General features: G+C 50.1%; 1 protein-coding gene across 5 annotated transcripts in view; it reads right to left on the bottom strand.

The window, feature by feature from the left end:
- Sipa1l2 (signal induced proliferation associated 1 like 2) overlaps nucleotides 1–25,836 on the bottom strand; it is a 77,893-nt gene that overhangs the window by 9,321 nt on the left and 42,736 nt on the right. For 2 of the 5 annotated variants that reach the window (XM_042686217.1, XM_042686216.1), the window contains exons 13-20: nucleotides 24,529–24,917; nucleotides 18,715–18,939; nucleotides 15,145–15,298; nucleotides 13,214–13,433; nucleotides 9,544–9,675; nucleotides 1,748–1,801; nucleotides 1,136–1,253; nucleotides 536–617 (exon numbers count right to left, since the gene is read on the bottom strand). In XM_042686217.1, coding sequence (XP_042542151.1) covers nucleotides 536–617; nucleotides 1,136–1,253; nucleotides 1,748–1,801; nucleotides 9,544–9,675; nucleotides 13,214–13,433; nucleotides 15,145–15,298; nucleotides 18,715–18,939; nucleotides 24,529–24,917 — 1,374 coding nt within the window. The remainder of the gene's footprint in view (nucleotides 1–535; nucleotides 618–1,135; nucleotides 1,254–1,747; nucleotides 1,802–9,543; nucleotides 9,676–13,213; nucleotides 13,434–15,144; nucleotides 15,299–18,714; nucleotides 18,940–24,528; nucleotides 24,918–25,836) is intronic. The other 3 variants (XM_042686218.1, XM_042686219.1, XM_042686220.1) reach the window with 3 other exon arrangements.

Genomic DNA, 25,836 nt, shown 5'->3' with positions numbered 1-25,836 from the left:
TGCCCATCCTCCACCAAGGGCTCCCAAGGACAGCCCCCATCCCCTCCACATCCCCCCAAGGACAGTCCCTATCCCTCCCCATATCTCCTAAGGACAGCCACCATCCCCTACCACGTGCTCCCAAGGGCAGCCCTCTGGGTCCCTCTCCTTCCAGAGCTAGGACAGAAGCTTCTGGAATCTCATCCGTGGCGCTGTATTCTGCTTCCTTGGGTTGCAAAGGGCAGCCAGCAGAGTGGACAGTGGTTATGCAGGAGTCTGGCAGAGATGCTTCTGGAAGGACCGACCTGGCTTTTATGAGGATGTGGGGGGGGGGCTGACTCTAAGGCCTGGTGTGTGGAGGCCCCCTCAAGTCATCATCACTGGGGCCATGCACCCCTACAAGGAAGCACATGGCCTAGTGGTGGGAAGACCGCATGGGGCGGGTCTGCTGGCCTTTGTTCTGGGCAGTTCTGTTTCCATGCAGTTTGAGTTTCTCCTAGTAGTTACAGGGGCCAAGCATGCAGTTGTGATTGTTCGCCCTTGGTAATGGCATTACCTTCCGAAGGTCCGTCTGCAGCTGTCGCAGGATCAACTCCAGCTGGTTGACTTTCCCAGTCAGTGTGGACGGAGAGCGCTCCCTAGCAAACAGAGAGCCATTAGGATGGCTGAAGGGACTCAAGAGTCACGATGTTAACCTTGGGGACTTTGCTGGGAAAATGTTCACTCAAATTATCCTGTGTGCTTGGAGCAGTGATCCGCACAGCCGCATACCATCTTGTGTTAGGTGCCTGTTGTGGCTTTGTGGGCTGACTTCCGAGAGCTTTGGACTGTAGCACTTGTAGGTTGGCAAGATAAAGACGGTATTTAAATCGAGACAAAGAAGACCAAATCACCCTAATTGGCCTGTCACGAAGTATCATGGAGTTCAATAGCAAGAACGAGCCCACTAAGAGTAGCTCAGTTCACGGGAAGCAGAGTTTGGAATGAGGACACAGGTGATGCATCACACACACGTCATCAGGGTGTGAGGCCTGCTCGAGGACCAGGCTCTGGGACTACACAGCCAGTGCCATCCTTGCCCTCAGGACAGGGGGCTGACTCAGTTTGGTGCCCCTCAAACCTCTGGTCTGGGATGGGGGATGGGAGGGCTACATACCCAGCTGTGTCCATGAACTCTTTGCCGCTGTCCACACACAGGGTAAGCTCTGGGGCCTCTTCGAGGTCCTGCCCGTGCTGCAGGTCTGTCAGGGTGCAGAAAGATGCTACCCTCTGGTCTGGGGACAGGGAAGCACAGAAAACAAGGTCAGTGACAGCTGCTAGTGTTGACTTCACAGGGGTGTGCACAGTGGCTAAACGAAATGTCGCCCCTCCAATAGCCTTGTTCTGAAACAAAACTAAGAAAAAGAAACTCAGGCAGGCTGCTGGTGAGAAAGCATGGTGAACAACTGTCCTGTCAGGCTGTAGGACATACACATGGCAGCCACAGGAACAGCTAACAGATCCTGGATAGGCCAGAGCCATCTGCTTCCTTCCTTCCACATCCCAAGAAATGCCAAAGCTACCCACTGAGCATGAGGAAACAAGCTGATGACTCGGCAGGCCAGCTGAAAGAACCAGGGAGATGGCCTGATCCAGGCTCTCCTGAACCCAAGATCAGTCCTGAGGCAGGACAGCCAGAGCCCACGTCCCCCGGGCATCCACCCCATGCAGACAGACGTGCAGACACATGGCAGATACAGAGCAGGCTGTGGAACAGCGAGACAATCACCTAGACAGGACGCGTGGTGACAGAGCAGCCCAAGATCTTCCTCTGAGTCAAGACCTGAAATAAGAGTCAGAATCTCCTGTGAACAGGACTCTCTCTGAACCTGAAAATCTCCAGGCTCCTTAGACGGCTCAAGCAACCAAGTTATGTGAAGTAGTATGTCCGTGCACGTACGTGCATGCATGTGTGAGCAGCATGAGAAGCACAGGTGTGTGTGTGTGTGGAATCAGGAGAGGCTGTGAGAGCCAGCGTGGCTGGTAGCGACCAGCATGGGAGAGGGAACGCGTTTCAGGCTCATTGTTCCACCTGGAAGCACGCAGGGTGGCAGTGCACCACAAAGGCAAATGTCACACCCACACTGTGAAACCATGGGCAGGACCCACTTCCAGAATCAAAAGGGTGATGGTGCGGGTGGTCAGTGGGGCAGAAACCCCACCTCTCTAGCAGTAGTACCCACGGCCAGCTGGGTGCAAAGGCTTCTCGGTACAAGGCTATTTCCATCCTGGGGTGAGCAACTTAGCGTTCAATGCTGGGAGAGCTGGACAGGAAAGGGCAGAGCATGGCCTTGGTGGTGTTCACCATGGCCACCAGAGTTCTGACCGAGAACATGGTGGACATACTCAAGGGCACAGAAGGTTGGTCTCTGCAGCTTGTGGAAGTGGGACCCACTGCTGTCCCAGCCCCACCTTCCCTGGTCTGGTCTGTGAGCATACACCTTTACTGCAGCAGGAATCCGAGGGCTGCAGAGGCCTGGCTCACACCATATGACTAATGGGGAGAGACTGCATGGGGGTCCCCAGGGGTGCAATCATCTTAGGTCTCCTGCCTGCTCTTGGGGCTTCCTCATGAGGCCCCTGCATGCCTGGTTGTTAATGAAAAGGATGGAGACAGCAATGCAGAAGCTGCCAACATTACATGGAGGAAAAGCCTGCTAGGCCATCTGCAGTGCACCACAGCAGTGTTCGCCAAACTGTGGTCCCTTCCTGATATCTGCTACAAGCATACAAATCATCTTTAACCAGCCTTTCTGTGGAGGGCCATTCCCCCCCCCCCCCCCCCCCCCAAAATCCAACCTATACGAAGATACAGCACTCTGTAGTCCCAAGACAATTATATTATCAACTTAGAACTAAGAACTAGGATTTCTGTGTATGATGAGATAATCTGTAACTCAATTAAGATGCACTGCACACAGGGGACACTACCCATGCCCGCACAGGGTCTACTGTGTGTGGCAAGCTGTGGAGAGAGGGGAAGGTCCGGGCAGCTGTGGAGTTCCACACAGCCCTGTTCTTCCATCTTGTGTAAAAAAACAGGAGGGAAAGTGCTGTATTCCACAGTGAACTACTGACAACAAAGGATGTCAGAAAAAAATGGGTAAGATCCCAAAGACTTACCATCACTGTGTGCAAATGCAACAGCACAGCCATGATTCTCTTTCTCACTACAGTGGCTCTGATGGTCAAGCCTGGCTGGGAATGTAGGTTCCATCTGTTTCTATCTGAACGGATAAAAGTCCCAAGGGGACAGGACGGCACCTGCCACTGGCAGCCCTTCTCCTCAGAGCTGCAGCCTGAGGTCAGGGGAAGAAGCCAGAGCAGATTTCAGCGGCAGAGGCAGGTGTGGGCCATGGGCTCGGGAGGCTGGGGGCACTGACACTGCTCCACCAAGCTCAGCCTGCTTTACAACAAACACAGCTATCGTCCTGACAGTTTCCGGCCAAAGATTCTGCTTCTATAGCTTCTTTCTGTGATGACAAATGCTTGGCCATCAGGTGACTACTGACCTGGAACCGCATGGCCCCAACACCAGCATAGAAAAGGATGTACTCAGGTACGGACTTGGCAGGCAGGCACAGCCCAGATCTGGGTTCTGCGTGCCCACTGCTCTCAGCCCTCCAGGTACTTCCACGCTGAGCAGACACAGCCACAGAGCACACGAGGCATGGCTTATGTAAGAAACAATCCACCCTTTTAAGTGGCCAGAAACTTACTTCAACGCCAGTTAAAAAAGATTTACTGCATTGAACACTAACAAGAGGAAGGTCAGCCATCAAGCTTTTGTTTATCAATTTAGGGCTAAGATGGCAAGGCAGGGACCATCAATCACCTCATGTGCTCTTGCCTGCAGAGCTGGCTAGAAGGTGAGCAGGACACCGCTGACAACAGCCGGCCATGTGTTGCTATTTGAGCAGGACAATGCTGAGGACACTAGTTGGGTACTGCCAGGTAAGCAAGAGCACCAAGTCTACCCATGGGGTGAGGTGCAGAATAAATACATACACTTCCCACAGACAGAGCTGCTTGCATCTGTCTTTGTTAAAACCACAACTCCAGACAGGCTGGGATGTTGCTGCTCTGCGTCCGATTGTGAGGCTCTGGACTGACACTGGAGTTCCCGTGTGGGAAGAAGCGGACTCAGGCGGCTGCTGGGAAAGAGGAAAGGCCACCTGGGGCTTTCTGCACAAAACACAGGGGGTGTTGAGAGATAACGCAGACTCTACTGAGTGACCAGTAACGAAGAGTTCTGAAACTGTTCTTTACTCAAACACAACTGCTGTCTTGGCCTGAAACACTTGTAATTAGCTTTTGAGATAATCTGATTTGCTATAAACTTGGCTCTGTATTCTGCATCTCTGGATGGCCTTATTTTCTTTTTTCACCAGTATGACAGCATTTGGAGGCTCTTGGTATGTCATGTTACATACACACTCAAACACCGTAACTTGATCAACTTTGAGCGAAGGCTGCCAAGGTTCTCATCACAAAGGTTTCTGTTTATGATGCTGTTTGAGAATCACGGGTGTATATAGTGTGCAGCAGACAATGCTTTGAGAACACGCTCACGTGGCCACTGTGTCTGTGCCTGGCCCAGATTAACAGCGGGTTACGTGAGGCACATATTCCTCTCACCACGGCCTCAGGGAAGCAGAGAGGCCCTGAGGACAGGTCTTCTTGGCTGGAGCTGGGCCTCCTGTGGCTGCCATGTCATTTGACCTTTCCAACTGTTTTCTCTCAAATATCATCATCTATGTAGTCAATGTTCAAGAAGCCATCAATTACCTCCTTCAAATATTTCACTAAATGAGGTGTGGTTTAAACATGGCACTGTCCTTCCCTGACTCAGCTGGACTCACTGCCAGGTTTTCAAGTTGGCTTTGTTCTGGTCACCAGGTTGAGAGGGGCAGAGCCACAGGCCCTACCCACATCCCAATTAAAGAAAAAGGTGAAAATACTGTAAAGCCAAACACTGGCATGTAGCCTACTGAGCGTCAGGGCTCAGCAACCCAGCACCCCTCAGAGTATCGGCTACTTGTCCTCTGAAGCTGGGGTCTGGCAGAGCTGCTGTTTGCTGCTGCCGCGAGGCCTGGCAGGAGGACGGGACTGCATCCAAAATCCAAGTGTGCTTTCCACAGGTTGTGCAGTCACTACCAGCAATGGTCCATGCATGCGGCCAGTACACAGAGAAGGCCTCAAAGACTTCTGTGCTGGGGACTGGCACCCAGGACTGTCCACACATGCGTCACTACACACAGTGAAGGTGCCAAGAACTGTGCTGGTGGATGGCAATACTCTTGTATAGATATACTGGAGTTTCATGCAGGAGAATTGCTGGGCAAGGGGCACTGCTGTGTCCACCAGGCAAAGGAACTGGATACACAGTATCCTGACACATGACCTGGCCAGGTCTGGACCTGACTGTCATAGCACTACTCTTGTATAGATATACTGGAGTTTCATGCAGGAGAATTGCCGGGCAAGGGGCACTGCTGTGTCCACCAGGCAAAGGAACTGGACATACAGCATCCTGACACATGACCTGGCCAGGTCTGGACCTGACTGTCATAGCACCTGGACTGCCCACCCTTCCTGGACCAATGAGACCTCTCCATTGTTTTTCACGTTCCCATGGAATTTGGTTATTCACCTGTTTTTTGTTTCTTGTTTTTTTTTTTTTTTGATAATGCTACATAACATTTTTTTATTTTAAAAAGTAAACACCTTTTGCTATCTAATGATTTCTTAGTCAATACTTGGAAATCAAAGAGGGGAATATTTTTCTGGCTCTTGCCATATGTAATCATAGAGCTTGAAAAGGTTTGAGCAACATGGATCGGTTTATACTCTGATGAGGAACAGCCGTGTTCTTCCACGCTTTCCAGAGTGGGTGTCTTATTTGTCATATTCTCAAGGTGCAGCACTGGCGGCTTACCATGGCTTAAGTGTGGCAGGCATGGTGCACTTGCTTATCCATTGGGGTTCTTCTGTGGACAGCACCTCATTGTTTATCGTGGAATTGGTCCTTTATGCTAGGCTCCTGCTTTAGATACCTTGCTTTTATTAAGGACATTTATCACAAACCCTGACCTACAGTTCCACATTTTCTTGTCTAAATTTTCTCTCTGGGCTTGTTCAGGTGCTTACACAGTCCTAGCATGCGTTGTGTCTCCACTGACCAGCAGCACAACGGCCATCCCTTGGAAGGCAACCTTCCTTTCTTATCACTGAGCTCTCCAGGTTCTGGGCCCAAATGACATGCATGTATCTTTCCCATTTAACTCTTAAATATATTTGGATTTCTGTGTCTTCTTTTTCTTCAGAAGGACTTAATCTATTTTGAATCATTATTATGCTATTTTAATTATTATCAATTTATAATGCTTTTTAGGTTTTGTTCTTCTATTTTCCAAATGGATGCAATTAAGTGCTTTAGCATATTTTTAGATAGCTGAATTGAAATTGTATTACTTTACAAATGAAGTAAGAAACGGTTGTTTTCTCTAAAGCCTTCTATCCGTTCCTGCTTTTACTTATACTAAAGTGTGTCAGTGTTTATCTTGTAATTCTACAGATGGCTTAATCCTGAGGAACATGCAGTTGTCTCCTGTGTCTGTCCTTTTAAGGTGGCTGCAGAGAAAATGATGTGCAGTCACCTCATTCTCGCTCACATGAGGAGAGGTGAAGTCCACCTCACACCCCTGCCATCTGGATGACCCACAGAAAGTAGTGGAGATAATATCACGGCTCTTGGGACCAGGGCCTGCTTTTGTCCTCTCCTGATTCTCCAAACTACAATGAAAACACACAGCTCCCTGCTAGGGACAGTGGTTCCACATGGACAGGGTAAAGGGCCCTGGGCATGTGGGGCTCTGGCTGCGGTACTGACTGTGGCAAGAGTCCCTTGGAGAGCCTGTTTGACTCATACCATCCTAGGAAATCACACTGTAGCTGAGGCCATAGGTGGTGGGGTGGTTTATTAAACTGAAAACAACAGCATGAAATGATGCCTCACTACTTAAGGATTCCAGTAAAAATGTAAAGGGCAGGGCCTCAAAGGGTGTTTACTGGACTTAGGAGATCTGCTTATACATTTTTTCATATCATATCATATAAAAGTTTTTCTATATATAAACACTTTTCATATCATATTAGGTAATCATTTGGAATCAAGTAGTCCTTGTTAATCTTTGCCAATGTCTCTTAAATCCTAACTTCTTTAAAAATAGGTCTTAATTATATCACATAGAATTAATTGATGTGATCAATTTTAGTTACTCCAGCTACTATCATTTCTTACAGTTAAAGTTTTTCTATTTTCAACTAGTTAAGTTCTTGGTGGTAACCATGAATTATCCTGTCAATCTATGAATTTCATTTAGGCTTTCCACATCAATATGAAAGATTTAGCTTGTCACACGGTCCTTTTTTATGGCTGTCTAATCAGGAAAGAATCTCATTGTGCAAAAAAAGCTGCTTGAGAAACTTACACAAGGCCTTCTTTATCCTTTGAACATCTGAGAACAATGAACTGTAAACACACTAGTTTCCAGTGGTATTTGGGGTTTGGGCATGTTGTCCAGTGACCTTCCTGTGCCTCCCCCCACAATGGGGGCCAAGGCAAGGTGGGGTGCTGCAGAAAACCTGTCTCTAGGCTGCTTGCTGGTAGGGTACTTCAGGCCTCCAGTTAGGTCATAGCATGGACATTTGAGTACCAAATTCTATAGAAAGCCAAGTTCTTGAGTCAGGGCAGCCTTGGATTGACTGGGGTCAGAGGCTCAAGACCAGATCTGCTTTCTCCAAAGGCCTTTGAGGCCCCACCAATGCAGGCCAGGGAAGGGCTCCAAGGTGGAGGTGGTAGCTGGTCTCCGCAGCGGGTCTGGGTGAGAAGAACACAGATCCTATACCATCTATAGCTCACTGGCCTCTACATTCATTTCCTTTCTTCTCACTTTTTATTTCCAAAGGCAGAGTCCCTTTGTGTAATCCAGGCTGGCTTCAAATAGCAAATCGTCCTGCTTCTGCTTTCACAGTGCTGGATTACAAGGTATCCACTACCATGCCCGGTTTCATCTCCTTCCCAACTTTGTTCTTTGCACTTCCCTTGGGTCATATTTGCTAATTTGAACATTTTAACACTTATCAAATATTCAAAGAAAACTGATGACTCTGATGACTGATATTCATAAAACGCACTGACATTTCATTTGCCAGCTTTGTTTTAAATCCTTTTCTTCTGATTTTTCTCATTTTTTGTGGCATCTTTTTCAAGTGCAGTTAATTTTCAGGTTTTTTCCACCTAAATGTTTCTGAAGCATATTTTTCTTTTGAGAGCTGCTGTCTGTAGCTCAGGCCTTTCTTCCCCCACGCATGCGTGCGCACGCACACACACACATACACACACACACACACACACACACACACACACACACTCCCATTGTGGCTTTAATTCTTCCCAGTGGAGTCATTATTGTACACACACACACACACACACACACACACACACACACACACACACACACACACACACACACACACACACTCCCATTGTGGCTTTAATTCTTCCCAGTGGAGTCATTATTGTAGTTATATCTAAAATCTCCCCAAAGCCTGGGGCCTCTTATGCTTTGCTTCTGTCTTTCTTGTTTTGCTTTCTCTGTCTCATGGTCAGCAGTAGCGTGGGGAGGCTGTGGCTCTCTAGAGGGCAAGCGGAAGGCTGCAGGCCTGCACCTGGCAACTTGGCTTTGGCCACTTGGAGTGTGTTAAGTACAGTTGAGCAGCTATATTTGGGTGGGTTAACTTGGTGCCTCTGCCCATTCTTGAACAATCCAACCCAATATGGATGTCTAGCACCGTGAGCATGTCCAGGTAAAGCCTGCATCCTGATTGTGGTAAAAGGAGGCAAGTCTGCAGGGAGGGATTACCCTGTGCATCTCACGGTGCCTCCAGCAGGCAGACGAACCGTATTTATAAAGCTGTTTTCAGAAGCGCTGATTATGCCATAATACTGGCACAGGGTCAGAGCTCAATGAGGCCTTCTACATGGTCTTAACAGTTTGTTACAATGAAGTTTGAGACTTTGCAGGGAGTAAGCACTGTGCATAGGCAGGAGAGGGGAGTCTGGATGTGCCCTGGGGAGAAGGGGACAAGTGGCTCCTGGCTCCCAAGGGGGTCCTCCCTGCCATAGTGCCTTCAGTCCATTTGGGAAGCACAGCCCGGAGGCTCTGGTGAGTGGACAGGCTGGGCTCTAGAGGCCAGCTGTTGCCGTGGAGGGGTTCAGAAGCAGACTTCGGCCTTCTGCAGCCTGAAGCCCTCTTGGGAAAAGGTCTGACTTTGTTTCCTAGGCTGATACTATAGGTGGTGGCCACCAATAACCACAGCAGGCCTAAGCCTTCTCTCTGCCTTTCACCTTGACTTTAGCCACAAAATTGGCACACAGACATGCTCCAAGCTGCCACCCAGACCCTGCAGGAATGTGTGCCCTGAGTTACACAGAGGGGCCCAGGGATGCTAAGTCTTTACCTTCAAATGCCCGTGCAGCGTCCACGAGGTGGGACCAATCTAATCCTGTGGCTGTGTCGGGGAGGGGCATCAGGCCCGGATCTGTGCCCTTGGACTTATCTGATAATGACCCGTCAGAGAACCAGAACTCATCTAAACAGAAACACAAGCAAAGTGTCAGCCAGTCACCGCCTCTCACACCATCCACTATCACAGCTAGCAAGGTTTTTGTTTTGCTTTTTTTTTTACAAACATTTCCTGTTAAGAAGCACATCAGAATTGGAAAAAGGACCTGGGAGAAACATTGATTGTAAATGTGGCCTTGAGGGGTACCTGGCCTGTTCACATCCACAGACAGCTCAGCAGACCTCTTCCCATGGCAGCCACATAGATGCGGACACAGAGACACGGCAATGTCTAGAGTGTGTCCAGTCTCCTCTAGGGGAGGAGAGGAATCCATTCTGTCATTGTCTCCCTGTCCATCTGTGAAATAACAGTGGCACATACGTCCTGTGTGTGATGGGTCCCTGCCGTGTCTTCAGTGGGATAGTAACAGTGACTCACGTGTCCTCTGTGTGCTGGGTCCCTGCTGTGGGGTAAGCTGGAGCTGAAACTGGGAGGACCTTCAGCTCTAGGTGCTTCCTCTTAGGCCTTCTCTGGAAATGAGGGAGGCCATCTCCATGTGGGGTGCATGCTGGCTGAGCTAGCTCTCAGGTCATCGGCAGCCACAGTTCAAGGTCCCCCATCAAGCAGAGAGGGAAGCAAGAGGGTCCTGTGTACTGGGCAACCCCTTCTCTGTCACACACCTTCACAGCTAGAAGGCAGGGACACACAGAAAGTGCATTCCTGGACTGTGTTTTACTAAGAAATACCAACTTGTGGATTTCCTTTGCCTTTATAAAGAAACATTTTTCCACGCCAGCTTCTGACACTAAACTCAAACTGCTCTCTATCTTGTGTGCTGACTGTTCTCTCCAATGTGACCAACAGCTGCATCCTCGCTGGCTCTGACAGCACCCAGGTAAAGAACAAATATGATTGGACAAGAGGGATAGAGGCCATGAGCAAGGAGTGACAGTGGTTGTGCTAGTGCACAAAACAGCATGGGAGGCTGATGGCCTCCCGAGCAGTCTGTGCTAGTTGCAGGCCCATAAAGACAGGTGGCCCAGGAGGACAGACAGAGCCTGGGACTGGTGTCAGTTTATGCCTGCAACACGCTGGGATCTCTGGGAGATGGACGGGTGGGAGGATGCCTGAAAGTGCTTCTGGGTACAGGCAGACACTTGTCTACTTTATCTGGGTGATTCTGTTCATGCTTCTCACCACCCACCCCCGTGGCACATGGACCTGACGTGGGCCTGCTGTGGTTTGAGGGCTGGATGGTGGCCAGACCCTGCAGCCTACGCAGGCTGTTTTCCAGCCACAGACATAGATTGTATGACTTTCTGTTTCCGAGACTTGAAGCCACGGAAACCACATGATGCTGTCACTGTCAACATGGAGGAGACGGGAGTGTCCCAGGGATCAGATGCCTGAGGCCTCTCCAGCACCCTCGGAGGCCAGTGGGGCAGGTGGAGTAGGCTACCACACCAGGAGCAGTGCCGGCCAGGCGAGGACTCCTCTCTGAGCAGAGAGGCCTTTCACCCAGTGACTTAGGGCCATCAGTGCAATCCAGGGACAGTAGCCACCTGGGAGTACCAGGGCATCTAAAATATTAGCTCTCATTTATTCTAAACTTTTCTTTCACTTTGAAGCCATGTTGTATTGGAAACAGTTATACTGGACTTGAGGAGAGACAGCTCACTGAGCCGATCCTCACAAAGAGATTTCCCCCTTTCTTGGAGAGTTCTGATCTTTTCCATGAACAGTTAGGAATTCTCCTTAGACTTGCTATGTACCTGGCAGTGCTTGAGACTGCACTGACAATGCAGGGTCCCACTGCCAGGAGCAGAGGAGGCTGCTAATGCAGGGACATGAGCTGGGTCCAAGGACGGTCCCTCTTTTTGTTTTCCACTGAGGAGCTTTCTTCAGCAGACCACGGGTGATGAAAACAATGGCCTTGAAACAATGCAGGACAGTTCAGAGCAAGCACCAGTGGCCTGACTAGGTGACACTTGTGGAGAAGATGAAGACCTGGCATGCTCCAGATGGCACAGGAAGTTTGAGTCATGGCTAAGTCACAGCTGCCAAGAGTCTGGGGTCTGGCAAGGGTCGGTCTCACCAGGTGGATTAAGATCTTGGTCTTAAAAGAACATTCTGAGACAGGTGGGAACCTGGGACTTTTAAAAACTAAAAATATCTGAAAGAGAGGATGTGACTGTCATAGTTACAGGTGGATAGGCGCAGAGACAGGGTTCTCCAGTGCTCCCCTGCAGATAGGGCCTCTTTTTTGCTGAAATCCGTGAAATCGGTATGGAAGGTTCTCCCACGGGAGCTGGTGTGGGGTGCTCCTGCATTGTGCCTAACAGAAGAGTTCAGTGCCTTTTGCATTTCTATCTGAAACCACTGTCACTAGAAGATTTGTGAAGATCAACCTAAACTCCAAATTTTAACACAAAGCTGGAAACTGAGAACAGCTAATAGGAAGACTTTTGCTCCCCCCGCCCCAATCTGCCAGGCAGTACATCAGCCTCTCAGAACTCTGGCTTGCTGAGGACAGGAGGGAGCACAAGGGGTGAACACAGGTCTCCTGGTGGTTGAGCTGTCTGGGGAGTGTGCGGGGTGGGGGGTGGGGAAGGGTGCCGGGGTGTATCAGAAATCAAGGCTTTCTGCTGGATTCTGATGTGAACCTCAAACGGCTCTAAAAAGTAACGTTAATTTTCTAAAAAGTGAGAGTGGAAAAACTATGGCATCTATCATGTTGCAGAGGGAGCCTGTGCAAAGCCCACACCTGGGAACACCACTGCACCTCACGCACAATCGACGAGAAAAGTAACACGGCATAAAACAGAACTTTCCATGTCACAGAAGTTTTCAGACTGGGGCCTATGGAAGGTTCCTATTTAAAGGGAAGCTTTTTGGAGAACCACTGGGGGGTCAGAAGGTCGCTGGGACCTTTCACCTTTCAAGGTTTTTGCAGTTAAGGCAAGTAGACCCTTTGTACCAGGCAAGGTATTGTATGACTTAAAGAAACATTCATAAGCACTGTGTGAGATTAGGATCATTCAATTGTGCTCACTACCATTATAAATTTTATTTCACTTAGTTAGGAACATCTACATGTGTTAAGGAAGTTAAAATTGGCTTAAAGTTAATGCTTTCTATGATGGAATTAAAAAAAAAAAAACACCTCAACTCATAATATATTCCTGATTAAGCTTCCATCCTTTCCATGCCACAGAAGCTAGGGAAAATGGAAATAAACATAAAAACTGCCTTTTAAAACCAACATGATTTCTGTGATTAAAATAATTTATGAAGGATTGGTACAAATTGAAAGTCCTAATTTTTAAGGTATCACCAGAAGGAAGATCATCAAACTGACCTGTCCTCAGTGCCCAGGGGAAGCTGGGACATTTGGCCCTGCTTAGGCTGTGAACCTGGGTCCCAGGGCCTCCAAGGGAGGTGTCCGTGCCTGGCCCTTCCTGGCCCATGCCCACTCAGTCCTGACTCTCTTTCAGAAGACCATATTGAGACTTTGCTTCCTTTAGAGTAAAACAGCTAGATCCTCAATAGTGAGGGGTGCACTTACTGCGCAGGTTCCCCATGCTGGGTGCAGGCTGGGTTCTTGGAGGCAGCGTGCTGTGGTAGGGTGGGGTAGTGCTGAACAGGATGTCATTGGGCAGGGCCTGGTCAAGGATGGAGCTCCGGGAGCCCCCAAAGGATGACCCCCTCCGATTGCTGCAGACGCTCTCGTCAGATAGTGTGCGGTACAGTGACCTCCGGGGAGACAGGTTCCCGTAGAACAAGAACTAGGGGGATACAGGACACATGGAGGGGCTCAGACAAAGCACAGCTGCATGGAGTAGGCCTGACTAGCCAGAGACAGCTCTGACCGCAGAGTCAGGCTCAGGTACAGCCGTCAGGCCCATGTATCAGGGCTCCGGTGCTGTTATTGGATTTTAATGTTTCCACCTCTGACATTCTGTGGTATATTACCACAAATTAGACATGCAAAGCTTTATTAATTCTGAGATATTAAATGGAAGTCCTATAACTTTATAGTTGTAAGAGCTCTTGCTGCCATTTCAGCAGTTCCTTCAAGCTGAGCTGTCCTGGCTTGATTTTAATTGGAAATGACTACATTTTTAATACCAGGCCATTTTTGTATCAATCAATGACATCCAAAGCTCAATCTAATCTAAGTAAGACAACTAATTCTGAATGCTGACATTTCTAAGCCACACAAAAGACTCAGGAAAAATCGTTTCAGTCCAGTACAAGGCTGCTGTCCTCTTCAGAGGATTATTTCCAACAGTCTGCTTCCAGTTATCAGAAACAGAGTTACAGAAAAAGAGCAAAATCAGACTGAAGGAAACCATCAGCATGACTGTGTGTGTTAAAAACTAGAGAGGGCAAGGAAGAGTCTGACTAGGGCAAATAGTCAAATGCTTGGGAAAGGAGAGATCTAATCTGCATTTCCAAGCCTCTTGTGTACGTGCATAGTGGTGAGCAAGTACAGAAAATGGCTGTTTCCATGTCCATAGGTGGCCCAAGGACTCCTCCCCTCCCCCGTTTCCCCTTCTCCACTGGTGAAGGACACCACAGTGTGCACTCTACAATGCTACGTTTGGACCTAGGATCAGGGGAGGGTGACTTGTTTTAGGAGATGTCCACTCCACTACAGGCAGTCACAGTTCTGCACAGTCAGTGGCCCTGGTGCCCAAGCTCCCACAGTCCCATCCCTATGATTTGACATGCTTTAAAAAAGGCTCATTAGCAGTCAGACGGTGTGAAGTCAGGGCCTCCGGCCTATACCCCAGCCCTTCTGCTTTGGCTCTGCTTCATGTAGGGTCTCACATTTTTGCCTGGGACTGTGATCCTTCTATGTATACCTCCTTAGCAGCTGAGATTACAGATGCATGCCACCACACTTGGCTTGTTTACTGAGGGACCGGGGGATCTCACTTTTTTCTCAGGTTGCTCTCAAACCATGATCCACCTGATTAACATCTTCCAATCAGCTGGGTTTTCAGTGTCTGGCCACATCTCCAATACTCTGTATTATTTTATAAAGTGGCTTTGAAGACTACAATAAAAATGAGGCTAAAACTAACATTTCCCAGGGGCTCCTCTGCTGTGGATGAAGAAGGCTGCCTTAACCGTGGCCCTGACGAGGCCCATGAGGCCAGGTCAGGCCCTCTGGAAGGCCATGTATGTATGAGCTGGAGCCACTGTTTCCTTACCAGCCATGCTCTAGGCTGTGCTGGGTTCACATGCTGTGTGTGCCACTTCCTGTCATCCGGGTCATTATTCCCAGGGGACGCACTACATAAAAGTTAACTGGGAGCAGGTTCTGGAGGTGGCTGGCCTGGCTTTCTGTGCGAACCACAGAGCCTTGTGGGCTGCCGCCTGCTGAGGGCCGATGTTGGCAGTGGCCCTGCACATGGAGCGGGAGGGTCGTAAGAGAAGTGGAGGGCACTTGCTGTTGACTTGTTCCCTCACCCCATGGAGGGTACTCACCTTCCTTCTCCCCTCTCCCACCGAGGGGCTCTCTGGAAGCATCAGCTTCAAGAAGTCTTCTTTGGAGAGGACATGCTGAGTTTCCGAGGCTGGGTCTCCCACCACAGCCTGGTGTGGAGCTGGGGTCAGGTCGTGCATCTCACTGTACATCCTTCTGGAACAGATGGGGGCAGAGACTCAGGGGGGGGGGGCATGTTTGAGTGATGGGGCAGTACAGCGAGAATCCAGTAACTAGGCCCTGTGTGGGCCTGAGGGTCCTAGTGGGAGAGCTGCTCACTGCAGCTGCACGTGCGCCAGGCCTTACCCCATCTCACATCTGTGAAAGGAGTGTGACTGCAGTGAGACTTCTGAATAATTCAGAAACAAACCAGATCCCCAAAGCCCAGATGAGAAAAAATACACCAACTTTAAAATACAGCTCTGTTATTCCTTTCCTAAACTGTGTCAGCAAACAGTTTCAATAATTTATCAGGCGTGGTTGCCTGTTCAAGCGGTGCTGGGCCCTCACAGGCTGGAGGGCCCCCTCCTGAGGTACAGAGCTAGAACCCCGGGGACTCGCACAGCAGAGGGAAGGTCACCAAGGGAGGCTGGGTCTTCAGAGTAATCAGTCCAGGCATGCACCAAAGCATGTTCCATTGCCAGGCCTTTCACAAAGCTGTTTGGATAAATAAAGCAGCTGTCTCCCTTAATTATCAGGATATAAAAATGTATTTGTGGGCCACGAAAGACTGCCAAGCTGAATTACTGTTTTCAGTTCTTCCCAGGGAGCAAACAGGAAGTCACTTTGAGAAGATGCACTGTGGAGAGGTAATCTCAGTTATTCCCGAGAACCCAGGCTAACCACGGGCTGTTGGATTGGTGGAGGAGGTAGATGGTCTGTCATGTGCTCTGCAAGGCAAGGCAACGGGAACTTTCTGCCTACAATGGTGAGCTCCACAGGCAGCCTCCACGCCACTGTCACCTGCCACCGAGATGCCTATTTCAGCCCACTCGGAAATGAGACCTGCTTGCATTAGGAAGGGTATATTTGAACAGCTTGGCTTTTGCTTTGTCCCTGCAATGGGGCAGATCTCAGAGCAGAGGTAATGCTGACAAAGAGCTGGGAAGACAGTTCTCCACAATTTCAGGACATTGCCGAGGGGGGCTGCTTTGTGAGCCAGTGTGACATGGGGGTGGGACCCTCCTGGGGAAGCCAGGGCACAGTAGCAGTATAGTGCTGCTTTTATGAAGTGTGCACCCAGCAAGTGCCTAATGTGTGCTGGGAGGTGCTCAGGAGCTCCTGGCCTTTCTGCTTTAGAGAAGATACGTGGGACGACCCCTGGTCCTATCAGTAGCCGCTATAGCTAAAATGACTGTGGCTACAGTTCTATAGCTACAACTGCAGGGCATCATCCTAGTTTCCATACAGATCTGAATAAAGATTGCTAACATCCTCTGCTCAGCTAGTTAAAAACAAAACATAAAAAATATGTCCAATGCTGTGTCATAAATATGCTGAGACTTTACTCTGGTGCCAGACACTGTGGGTACAGAACATGGTGCCCTTGAAGGACCCTGACTGGGGTGTGTCCGTGTGCGCATGCGCACGTATACGTGTGTATATTGCAATCGGGGACCAAGCAAGTAGCAGGTAGTGCTCGGCTGAAGCCATGGAGAGCCCCCTTGGGAGACGCTAATGGGCTTGGGAACTTGGAGGAGCAGTATGGGTGGAAACGAGGCTAGAAGCAGAACTGCTCGCTTGCTTACATTATTTCATAAGGCATTACTATGAGAAATAACTGATGAGGGCTCCACAGTGTGATTATTAAAGATGTGACTGGTGATTTCTGAGTCATGTGGCTTTCTCCCAGAGGGCACAAACTGACACTAGGTTTTGTGCACTAAGAGTCAGGACTGGGGGGCTGGTGAATCCTCAAGGTCTCAGTGGTGCTGCTATGGGGTGGCAGATGGCTCCCCAGCAATGCCTCCATGAGCTGGCAGGCAAGGCTTCACAAAACGCCAGCAAACAGAGAACATAGGCCCGCAGGTCTGGCTGGGGACACAATGCGCTGTGGGGACTCCTGGGATACTTGATAGGCGAGTGAGTACACAGAGTCCTATACTAACCCTGGATGAGGAGGAGACCGTGGATCTAGGCTCATTTCTCCCCAGGGAATGAGGACAGGAAGGACCTCTACCGCTCCACCCAAACAGTGCCTGAGGATGTGCACTGGGATGCAGCCAGACTCTAAGATGAGAGGCTGTGGAGGGGACACATAGGGCCATCAGAGCTGTGCACACAGACTTCCCCATGGACGCCAACCCTTCCTCATAGTCCTCCTTGCTGCCTGTCCCTAGAAGGCAGGGCTGTGGACCAGAGTGTGGCCACACACAGACCTGGGATGTCCCAAAGGCTTCCAGCAGTGCTTTTGAGAACTTAAAATAAGGCTTGGAATAAATTCCTGTGAACCACTTAAAGAACTTATTAGATGGAAAAACCTTCATGCACATTATTCTAACATTTGCATTTGGAATAAAATTCTTTCCTTAATAGCTCATTTGCAATAACTGATACAGTTTCTTAAACAAAAGATTCCATATTCAATTAAGCAATAAAGAGATTTTTAATTTTAGAAAGCAACGTCATGACAGCTGTATTTTGACAGTCATCAGTTAGAAACAAAGCTGGGATGTTAGTCCACAGACCAAGCTTAAACTAGAGGGACTCTCTGAAGAGTCATCACACACCCTGGAAGTTAGGCGCATGGCCGGATGCCTGCCAAGGGGTTCCATGCCTACACAGCACAGGGCAGCACAGCATATGACCTGGCAGTGTGGTGCCCACGGTGTCCCACACTTCTAAGGAAAACAGGCAAGCCATGAGCTGAGAACTAGAAACAACCTTGCTCTGACTGCTCTCCCTGCTCCCTCAGAGACAGCAGTGCCACCATGTTTACAGGTGTTCTCTGCAACATGGGCGATCAGGGTTTTCCCTATTCAAACAGATACAAACCTTCCTCCTCGTCCCAAGAACCTAATGTCCCCACCACTAAACCAGGCAGAACAAATGCTTTTGCTTTTGTGTGCTGACGGGAGCACAGGTGCTCTGACCTGTTCTTAACCTATTTTCAATTCTTAGGCTACCTTCAACACTGACAGTATCTTACAATGACCTTGCCACTGCAATGATATAAAACAAAGACCATTTTTTCTTTTACATAAAAGGGGGCAGGTACTGGTGGCTCACACCTGTAATCTTACCTACTCAGGAGGTGAGATCAGAGGATCAAGGTTGGAAACCAATCCAGGCAGGAAAGTCTGTGAGATTCTTTATCTCCAGTTAACCACCAAAAAGCCAGAAGTGAAGCTGTGGCTCAAGTGGTAGAGTGCTAGCCTTGAGCAAAAAGCTTAGGGACAGCACACAGTTCCTGAGTTCAAGTCTCAGGAATGGCAGAAAAACGACAACAACAAAGAAAGAAAAATGAAGGATAATTCTAGACTGTCTTTCTGGAAACTGTTTTTCCTCTGTAGGGAAATACATTTGCTTCCCAAAAACGTACAATGCTGTCCAGAGATTGGCAGCCTTCTTACCGGGGACATTCGGTCACTTCAGGCTCCTCGGGTGGTGGGCTGCCTTCTGATTTCTTCCAGCCAATGACATACGTGTTTGCCGCACCTTGCCTGTGGTAGGCCTTGGACATGGAGCCAGGAGCCTGCTGACCACTGCTGTGCGACACAATGTAGACTTTGGAGGAATCCAGAGACCCACTGCTTTTGGAACAGTGAGCTGACGGGCTTCCTGAATGGTGAGAACCACTGAGGAGAAACAGACAAGAGAGGAAGAACTACTGTCAGACTCGGCAGCCTGGTGTGCAGTGACCAGCGCTGGTCTCAGTCTTCCCTGGAGGCAGGACGGGGCTCTGAGGCAGGGCAGCCTTCCTTCCTTTTGGGAAGGGCATGTAATGCCCACATACACACTGTACATCTGTGGCAGAAAGGAGGATACACATGTGACTGGAGAAATCTTACGGCAAGATGGGAACCAGGTGCACTTGTTTAAGGAGGTTCCAGAACATAAAGCTGGTGCTCAGGCTCAGTATCCATCAGGGTAAGGCCTGTATACACTCTCCAAGCAAGCAGCAAAGAACACCTGACAACAGTCATTGATCTGGATTGGCCAGGACTACAGTGGAGGTCCCAGTGGAAGGTATGCACAAAAGCTGCCTCATCCACAATGAGGACACCTGTGGAACACACCTGCAGGGCACACCTGCAGCGTGCATGATCCATAACAGCCACATCATCCATGATGGTGCACACCTGCAAGGCACACCTGGAGAACACACCTGCAGGACACACCTGCAGAGCATGTGATCCACAACAGCAGCAAACTCACAATGGTACGCACCTGCATACCACACCCCGAGAGCACACCTACAGAGCACTTCATAATTACCATATCACCCACAAGGCAAACCTACAGGGCACACCTGCAGAGCATACGACCCATGACCCCACCGCACATGTACATGCTTGGTAACCCCTTCACATTTTCCATTTGTTTTATAAACGGCATTTTTCTAATTTAGACTTATCTTTTATTTCAATACTAAGATATTTGAAGTTACCTCTAGAACAGATGTAACTGAGTCCACCTACTCAGTAAAATGGTTGCTGTAAAAACATTTAAAGGGCTGGGAAGGTGGCTTAGGGGTAGAGTGCTTGCCTCGCATGCATGAAGCCCTGGGTTCAATTCCTTAGCACCACATAAACAGAAAAAGCTGGAAGTGGCGCTGTGGCTCAAGTGACAGACTGCTAGCCTTTAGCAAAAGAAGCTCAGGGACTATGCCCAGGCCCTAAGTTCAAGGCCCCCCTAAAAAGCATTATAAAGCGTTTCTCAGCAGCTGACAAATGTCGGAACATGCTGGCACAGAGCTTCCTGTGGACTCAAGTTCCTAGGTTAGAGTCCCCCTGTTAAGTTCTGATCCTCTATAGGGAGGGTTCACTCAAACAGAATATCACGTGGGCTGTTCTGTATGTGTGTGTGTGTGTGTGTGTGTGTGTGCACGCGTGTGTGCGTACACGCACAACATATGTGTGTGTGTGTGTTCTTTTCTGAAGTAGGTTTATTTCAGTTTGTAAAATTCTGCCTAGGCTGTATCTTGGCCTCTCAGCTGAGCACCTTGCCCTGTGCGTGCTAAGGTGGATGAGTGGGCTGCCTAGGCTGTATCTTGGCCTCTCAGCTGAGCACTGTGCCCTGTGCATGCTAAGGTGGAGGAGTGGGCTGCCTAGGCTGTATCTTGGCCTCTTAGCTGAGCACCTTGCCCTGTGCGTGCTAAGGTGGATGAGTGGGCTATCTAGGCTGTATCTTGGCCTCTCAGCTGAGCACTGTGTCCTGTGCGTGCTAAGGTGGATGAGAGGGCTGCCTAGGCTGTATCTTGGCCTCTTAGCTGAGCACCTTGCCCTGTGCGTGCTAAGGTGGATGAGTGGGCTATCTAGGCTGTATCTTGGCCTCTCAGCTGAGCACTGTGTCCTGTGCGTGCTAAGGTGGGTGAGTGGGCTGCCTAGGCTGTATCTTGGCCTCTTAGCTGAGCACCTTGCCCTGTGCGTGCTAAGGTGGATGAGTGGGCTATCTAGGCTGTATCTTGGCCTCTCAGCTGAGCACCTTGCCCTGTGCGTGCTAAGGTGGATGAGTGGGCTGCCTAGGCTGTATCTTGGCCTCTCAGCTGAGCACTGTGCCCTGTGCATGCTAAGGTGGATGAGTGGGCTGCCTAGGCTGTATCTTGGCCTCTTAGCTGAGCACCTTGCCCTGTGCGTGCTAAGGTGGATGAGTGGGCTATCTAGGCTGTATCTTGGCCTCTCAGCTGAGCACTGTGTCCTGTGCATGCTAAGGTGGATGAGTGGGCTGCCTAGGCTGTATCTTGGCCTCTTAGCTGAGCACCTTGCCCTGTGCGTGCTAAGGTGGATGAGTGGGCTGCCTAGGCTGTATCTTGGCCTCTCAGCTGAGCACTGTGCCCTGTGCATGCTAAGGTGGATGAGTGGGCTGCCTAGGCTGTATCTTGGCCTCTTAGCTGAGCACCTTGCCCTGTGCGTGCTAAGGTGGATGAGTGGGCTATCTAGGCTGTATCTTGGCCTCTCAGCTGAGCACTGTGTCCTGTGCGTGCTAAGGTGGATGAGTGGGCTATCTAGGCTGTATCTTGGCCTCTCAGCTGAGCACTGTGCCCTGTGCATGCTAAGGTGGATGAGTGGGCTGCCTAGGCTGTATCTTGGCCTCTTAGCTGAGCACCTTGCCCTGTGCGTGCTAAGGTGGATGAGTGGGCTGCCTAGGCTGTATCTTGGCCTCTCAGCTGAGCACTGTGCCCTGTGCATGCTAAGGTGGATGAGTGGGCTGCCTAGGCTGTATCTTGGCCTCTCAGCTGAGCACTGTGCCCTGTGCGTGCTAAGGTGGATGAGTGGGCTATCTAGGCTGTATCTTGGCCTCTCAGCTGAGCACCTTGCCCTGTGCGTGCTAAGGTGGATGAGTGGGCTGCCTAGGCTGTATCTTGGCCTCTTAGCTGAGCACCTTGCCCTGTGCGTGCTAAGGTGGATGAGTGGGCTATCTAGGCTGTATCTTGGCCTCTCAGCTGAGCACTGTGTCCTGTGCGTGCTAAGGTGGATGAGTGGGCTATCTAGGCTGTATCTTGGTCTCTCAGCTGAGCACTGTGTCCTGTGCGTGCTAAGGTGGATGAGTGGGCTGCCTAGGCTGTATCTTGGCCTCTCAGCTGAGCACTGTGCCCTGTGCGTGCTAAGGTGGGTGAGTGGGCTATCTAGGCTGTATCTTGGCCTCTCAGCTGAGCACCTTGCCCTGTGCATGCTAAGGTGGATGAGTGGGCTATCTAGGCTGTATCTTGGCCTCTCAGCTAAGCACTGTGCCCTGTGCGTGCTAAGGTGGATGAGTGGGCTATCTAGGCTGTATCTTGGCCTCTCAGCTGAGCACCTTGCCCTGTGCGTGCTAAGGTGGATGAGTGGGCTGCCTAGGCTGTATCTTGGCCTCTCAGCTGAGCACTGTGCCCTGTGCGTGCTAAGGTGGATGAGTGGGCTGCCTAGGCTGTATCTTGGTCTCTTAGCTGAGCACCTTGCCCTGTGCGTGCTAAGGTGGATGAGTGGGCTATCTAGGCTGTATCTTGGCCTCTCAGCTGAGCACCTTGCCCTGTGCGTGCTAAGGTAGATGAGTGGGCTATCTAGGCTGTATCTTGGCCTCTCAGCTGAGCACTGTGTCCTGTACGTGCTAAGGTGGGTGAGTGGGCTGCCAGAGCAAGGTGCTTCTCCTGCCATTCCTCATGTGAGCACAGCTTATCTCTCCCCACACCACAACTCTGGAATCAGACCTAGATTCAATACTGTATGTACACAAATCTCCTGTCCACTTCCGTCCTCCTGGCCATTGCGGGGCAGGGACCCTATGTGTAATGTCAGCAGTGGGAATCAGTCAGCTAGTGAGAATCAGAAGGAGAGCTGAGAGGACTTGAAGTGACAGCACCGCCTGGAGGCTTGACCCACACTCAGACATCCCTTGCTATACTCCACTGGCTGGAGCAGCGAGTGCTCTTCTTCCCATCTTCACTTAGGTGCCTGGGTGCCTCCCCACATGCATGACTTGATCCCACGGTGACACAGTGGCACAACAGGCCATGTCCCCATGATACTTTCCATGTCATCACCATAACATGGGAGAAGGCAGTGACTCCAGGTGCCAGTTCAGCAGGGGGTAGTTACGGGGAGGACAGGAGCATGTGAGGGGAGGTGTGTCTGGGCAGAGGTAAGCTCGTTAGGGTGGCTGCTGACCCTGGCCTTGAATGAGGACACTTTGCTCCTCACTACTTGGGCTACTACTAGGGGCAGCAGTGGGCCACAGTTCCCCAGGGACCACACGCTGGCCTGAGATGGACAGAAATACAGGAAATACATGTTTTCCCAGCCTTGAGCAGCAGGGCTCAAGTGAGGCAGTATACACAGAAAACCAGGCAGTAGGGTAGGTCTCATGCCTGCCCCATCTTCGGTGCAGACTGAACTAGAGGAGGACCACGAATACTCCACTTCTGTACTGGGCAGAAGCCACATTCCACATGGAAATGTGCTTGCTTCAAAGACTGTTGGCTAATGAGTGCATCTAAAATAGCCAAGTGGTCTGGGATCTGCTCCCACAGTGCCGACCATGTCCACGTCAGCAGTGTGTATCCTCCCTCAGTTTAACATGGTGGAAAACACAGGGTCAATCGAAAACTAGGCCCAGCACTTTCATGTTCAACCCATCAAATTAGTGAATGTGCCCCGAAGGCAGTTTCCCAGGAAACTTGACAGCAGTAACACTATCTAGGACACCAATTATGACAAAGAAGGCAGTGTGAAGCCGTAGTCTCCAAGTGTTCTGAACTTTGAATATAGGGCTAGAACTATGCAGAATCCAAGATGGCTTTTACAGAATGCCCAGTTCTTAACTGTTCCTCAAACTAGACAGGAATAATTTCACTGCATAAATTCACTGAAGTCAGAATTCTTGAACACTGTTTCAGTACTGTATTTCTTTAAATTGAACAAAACTGTTTTTTAAACAAACAAACAAACCAGGAATATTTACAGTCTCCACATCCTACTGTCCTGTCCAGGCAGTCAGCAAACGAGACTCCTGTGGACACTACAGATGTGCTGCCGGGGTCCTCTCTCCTGGGCATTGCTCAGTTCCTGGTTGAGCTAGCACAGACCTTGGCTGCCCTTAATGATTCTACCCTTAACCACAGCAGTAATGCATGAGAAATCTGAGGAGGGGGTACTGAGGAGAAGGGACCCATCTCTTCTGTGAAGTGATCAGTCTTTCAGATGGGCCTGAGCCTGGCATGTGGCACGGTGATTTCAGCCACAAAGGAAATACTGACAAACTGGGGACTGCCATGTTGAGCTTAAGGATAAGGGGCTCAGTTCTGGGCTGCTGGTCAAGCAGAACGGTGATCATTCTGGATTGTTTGGCTATATGAGTTAAGGTCACTTCAGCTATGAGTGATGTCCCTTCCGACTAGAAACACAATGACAACGATGACATTCAGTGTCCCTGAGCTCTGGCAAGGGAGGACAGAGAGGACTCTGTAAATAAGAAGCAAGGAGCACAGAGGTCTGCCACCATGCAGGACAGACTCCCACAGGGCACTGGTCCTAAAGGATTGTCTCTGTGTGTGTGTGTGTGTGGTGGGGTATCTGATTCCACACAGCTGTCCTTAAATTTTCAAACTCAGACAAAGGGGGAACACAAAATCACCAACATAAGATTTCACATACACACCTTAACCACCAGATTTCAGAAATAAGAACTTTTGAAGTTGGGCCTAGAAGGAAGGTCCCCAGAGCCAGTGTCGTGGGTGTGAGGCGGCTCACCTGGAGTGAGAGGATATCTCGCTGAGGTCGCCCATGCTCCCGTCGGCAGCACTGCTGGCAGAGATGGCAGCAGGGTAACCGTGTATGGCATACATCTTGGCTGGCTCATCGTCAGGCCCAGAGATGTCCACTGCATCGACCCACTGTTCAGCCCGGCTGTGGATCAGGGATCGGCTGCTTGCCAGGTGCACAGGACCGAGGATGGTGGTTGACAGGCAGGGGGTCGTGTCAATGCCGCTGTCAGTGGAAGCCCCTTTGATATAAGTCAGACCCAGCAACTCGGGGTCCATCAGATCCCCTGACCCAAAGTGCTTGTCCTCGCTATTGCTGGATGTGTTACTGGACAGTGTGTTACTGCTGGAGGGGCTGGAGCAGCCTTTATCTCCCATCTGGAGAGGAGAGAAAAGCAGAAGCCCAAACTCACTGCCTCTTGCCTGATACAGAGCTGTGGCCTAGGCCTCACAGGAGCTCTCCACGCCCGCCTCAGTGTGGACAGAGACAGATTTTCCTTTTTTTCACCCTGCCTCATAACTCAGTGAAATGGGTTCCTTGTCTTTAAGCCTCTGTTTACTTGTTGGTGGATAAAGCATCAACAAGGGTTCAACAGACTGGGAAGATACACAGGAAAGTATATCTGTGGAAGAGGGAGGCCACTTATCCAAAAAATGATCCTATGACAAAAGATGGAGGCCCCCTCTTTCCTCCTCCCGACCTGAGGCAGAAGAGTCAGGTGCGAGTCTTCACAGCAGGACATCAAGGCAGGTCATTTGACCCTTCTAGTGCTTCCAGTGCCATGAGGCTTCTGTGCAGACTGGAGTGCAACAAGCATTGCATGGGGGGAAACACTCAGTAAGCACAAGTGTGTCTGCCCACTCCGGGAGCCTGCCCCACACAACACTGCAAGGGCTACAGAGACAGGACTCTCTTTAGAGTACACTAAAGACACTTGGTACCTTGGGGGTCTCTGGAGGACAAAAGCCAAGAGGACAGAATAAAGGTCCTGTCCAGCGTGCTTGAATCAGATGTGGTCCTGGCCACAGCCAGGCAGACTAGCGGGACCTGGGTACCCATAGGCTTTGGAGCCAGGAGAAGGAGTCTCACCCAGGGTGGTTTCAGAGCAGCTTGCTCCCTCCTCCCTGAACTCCATCCCAGCACACCCTCAGCAGTTTCTGGCTGATGACTGGCCTGTACCCAGGGCTCTGCGCCCTTTGTTGGGAGCACTATGTGAGAGCCACAGGGGTGGATGTGAGTGGCCACAGTTAATCAGGCCACGAGCACAGTGACAGGAAGAAGCACTACGTCTGTTTT

This window comes from Dipodomys spectabilis, unplaced genomic scaffold, assembly GCF_019054845.1.
Source record: "Dipodomys spectabilis isolate Male_0828 unplaced genomic scaffold, ASM1905484v1 ptg000096l, whole genome shotgun sequence".
Taxonomy (NCBI): Eukaryota; Metazoa; Chordata; class Mammalia; order Rodentia; family Heteromyidae; genus Dipodomys; species Dipodomys spectabilis.
This window is presented reverse-complemented; position numbering and strand designations above follow the sequence as displayed.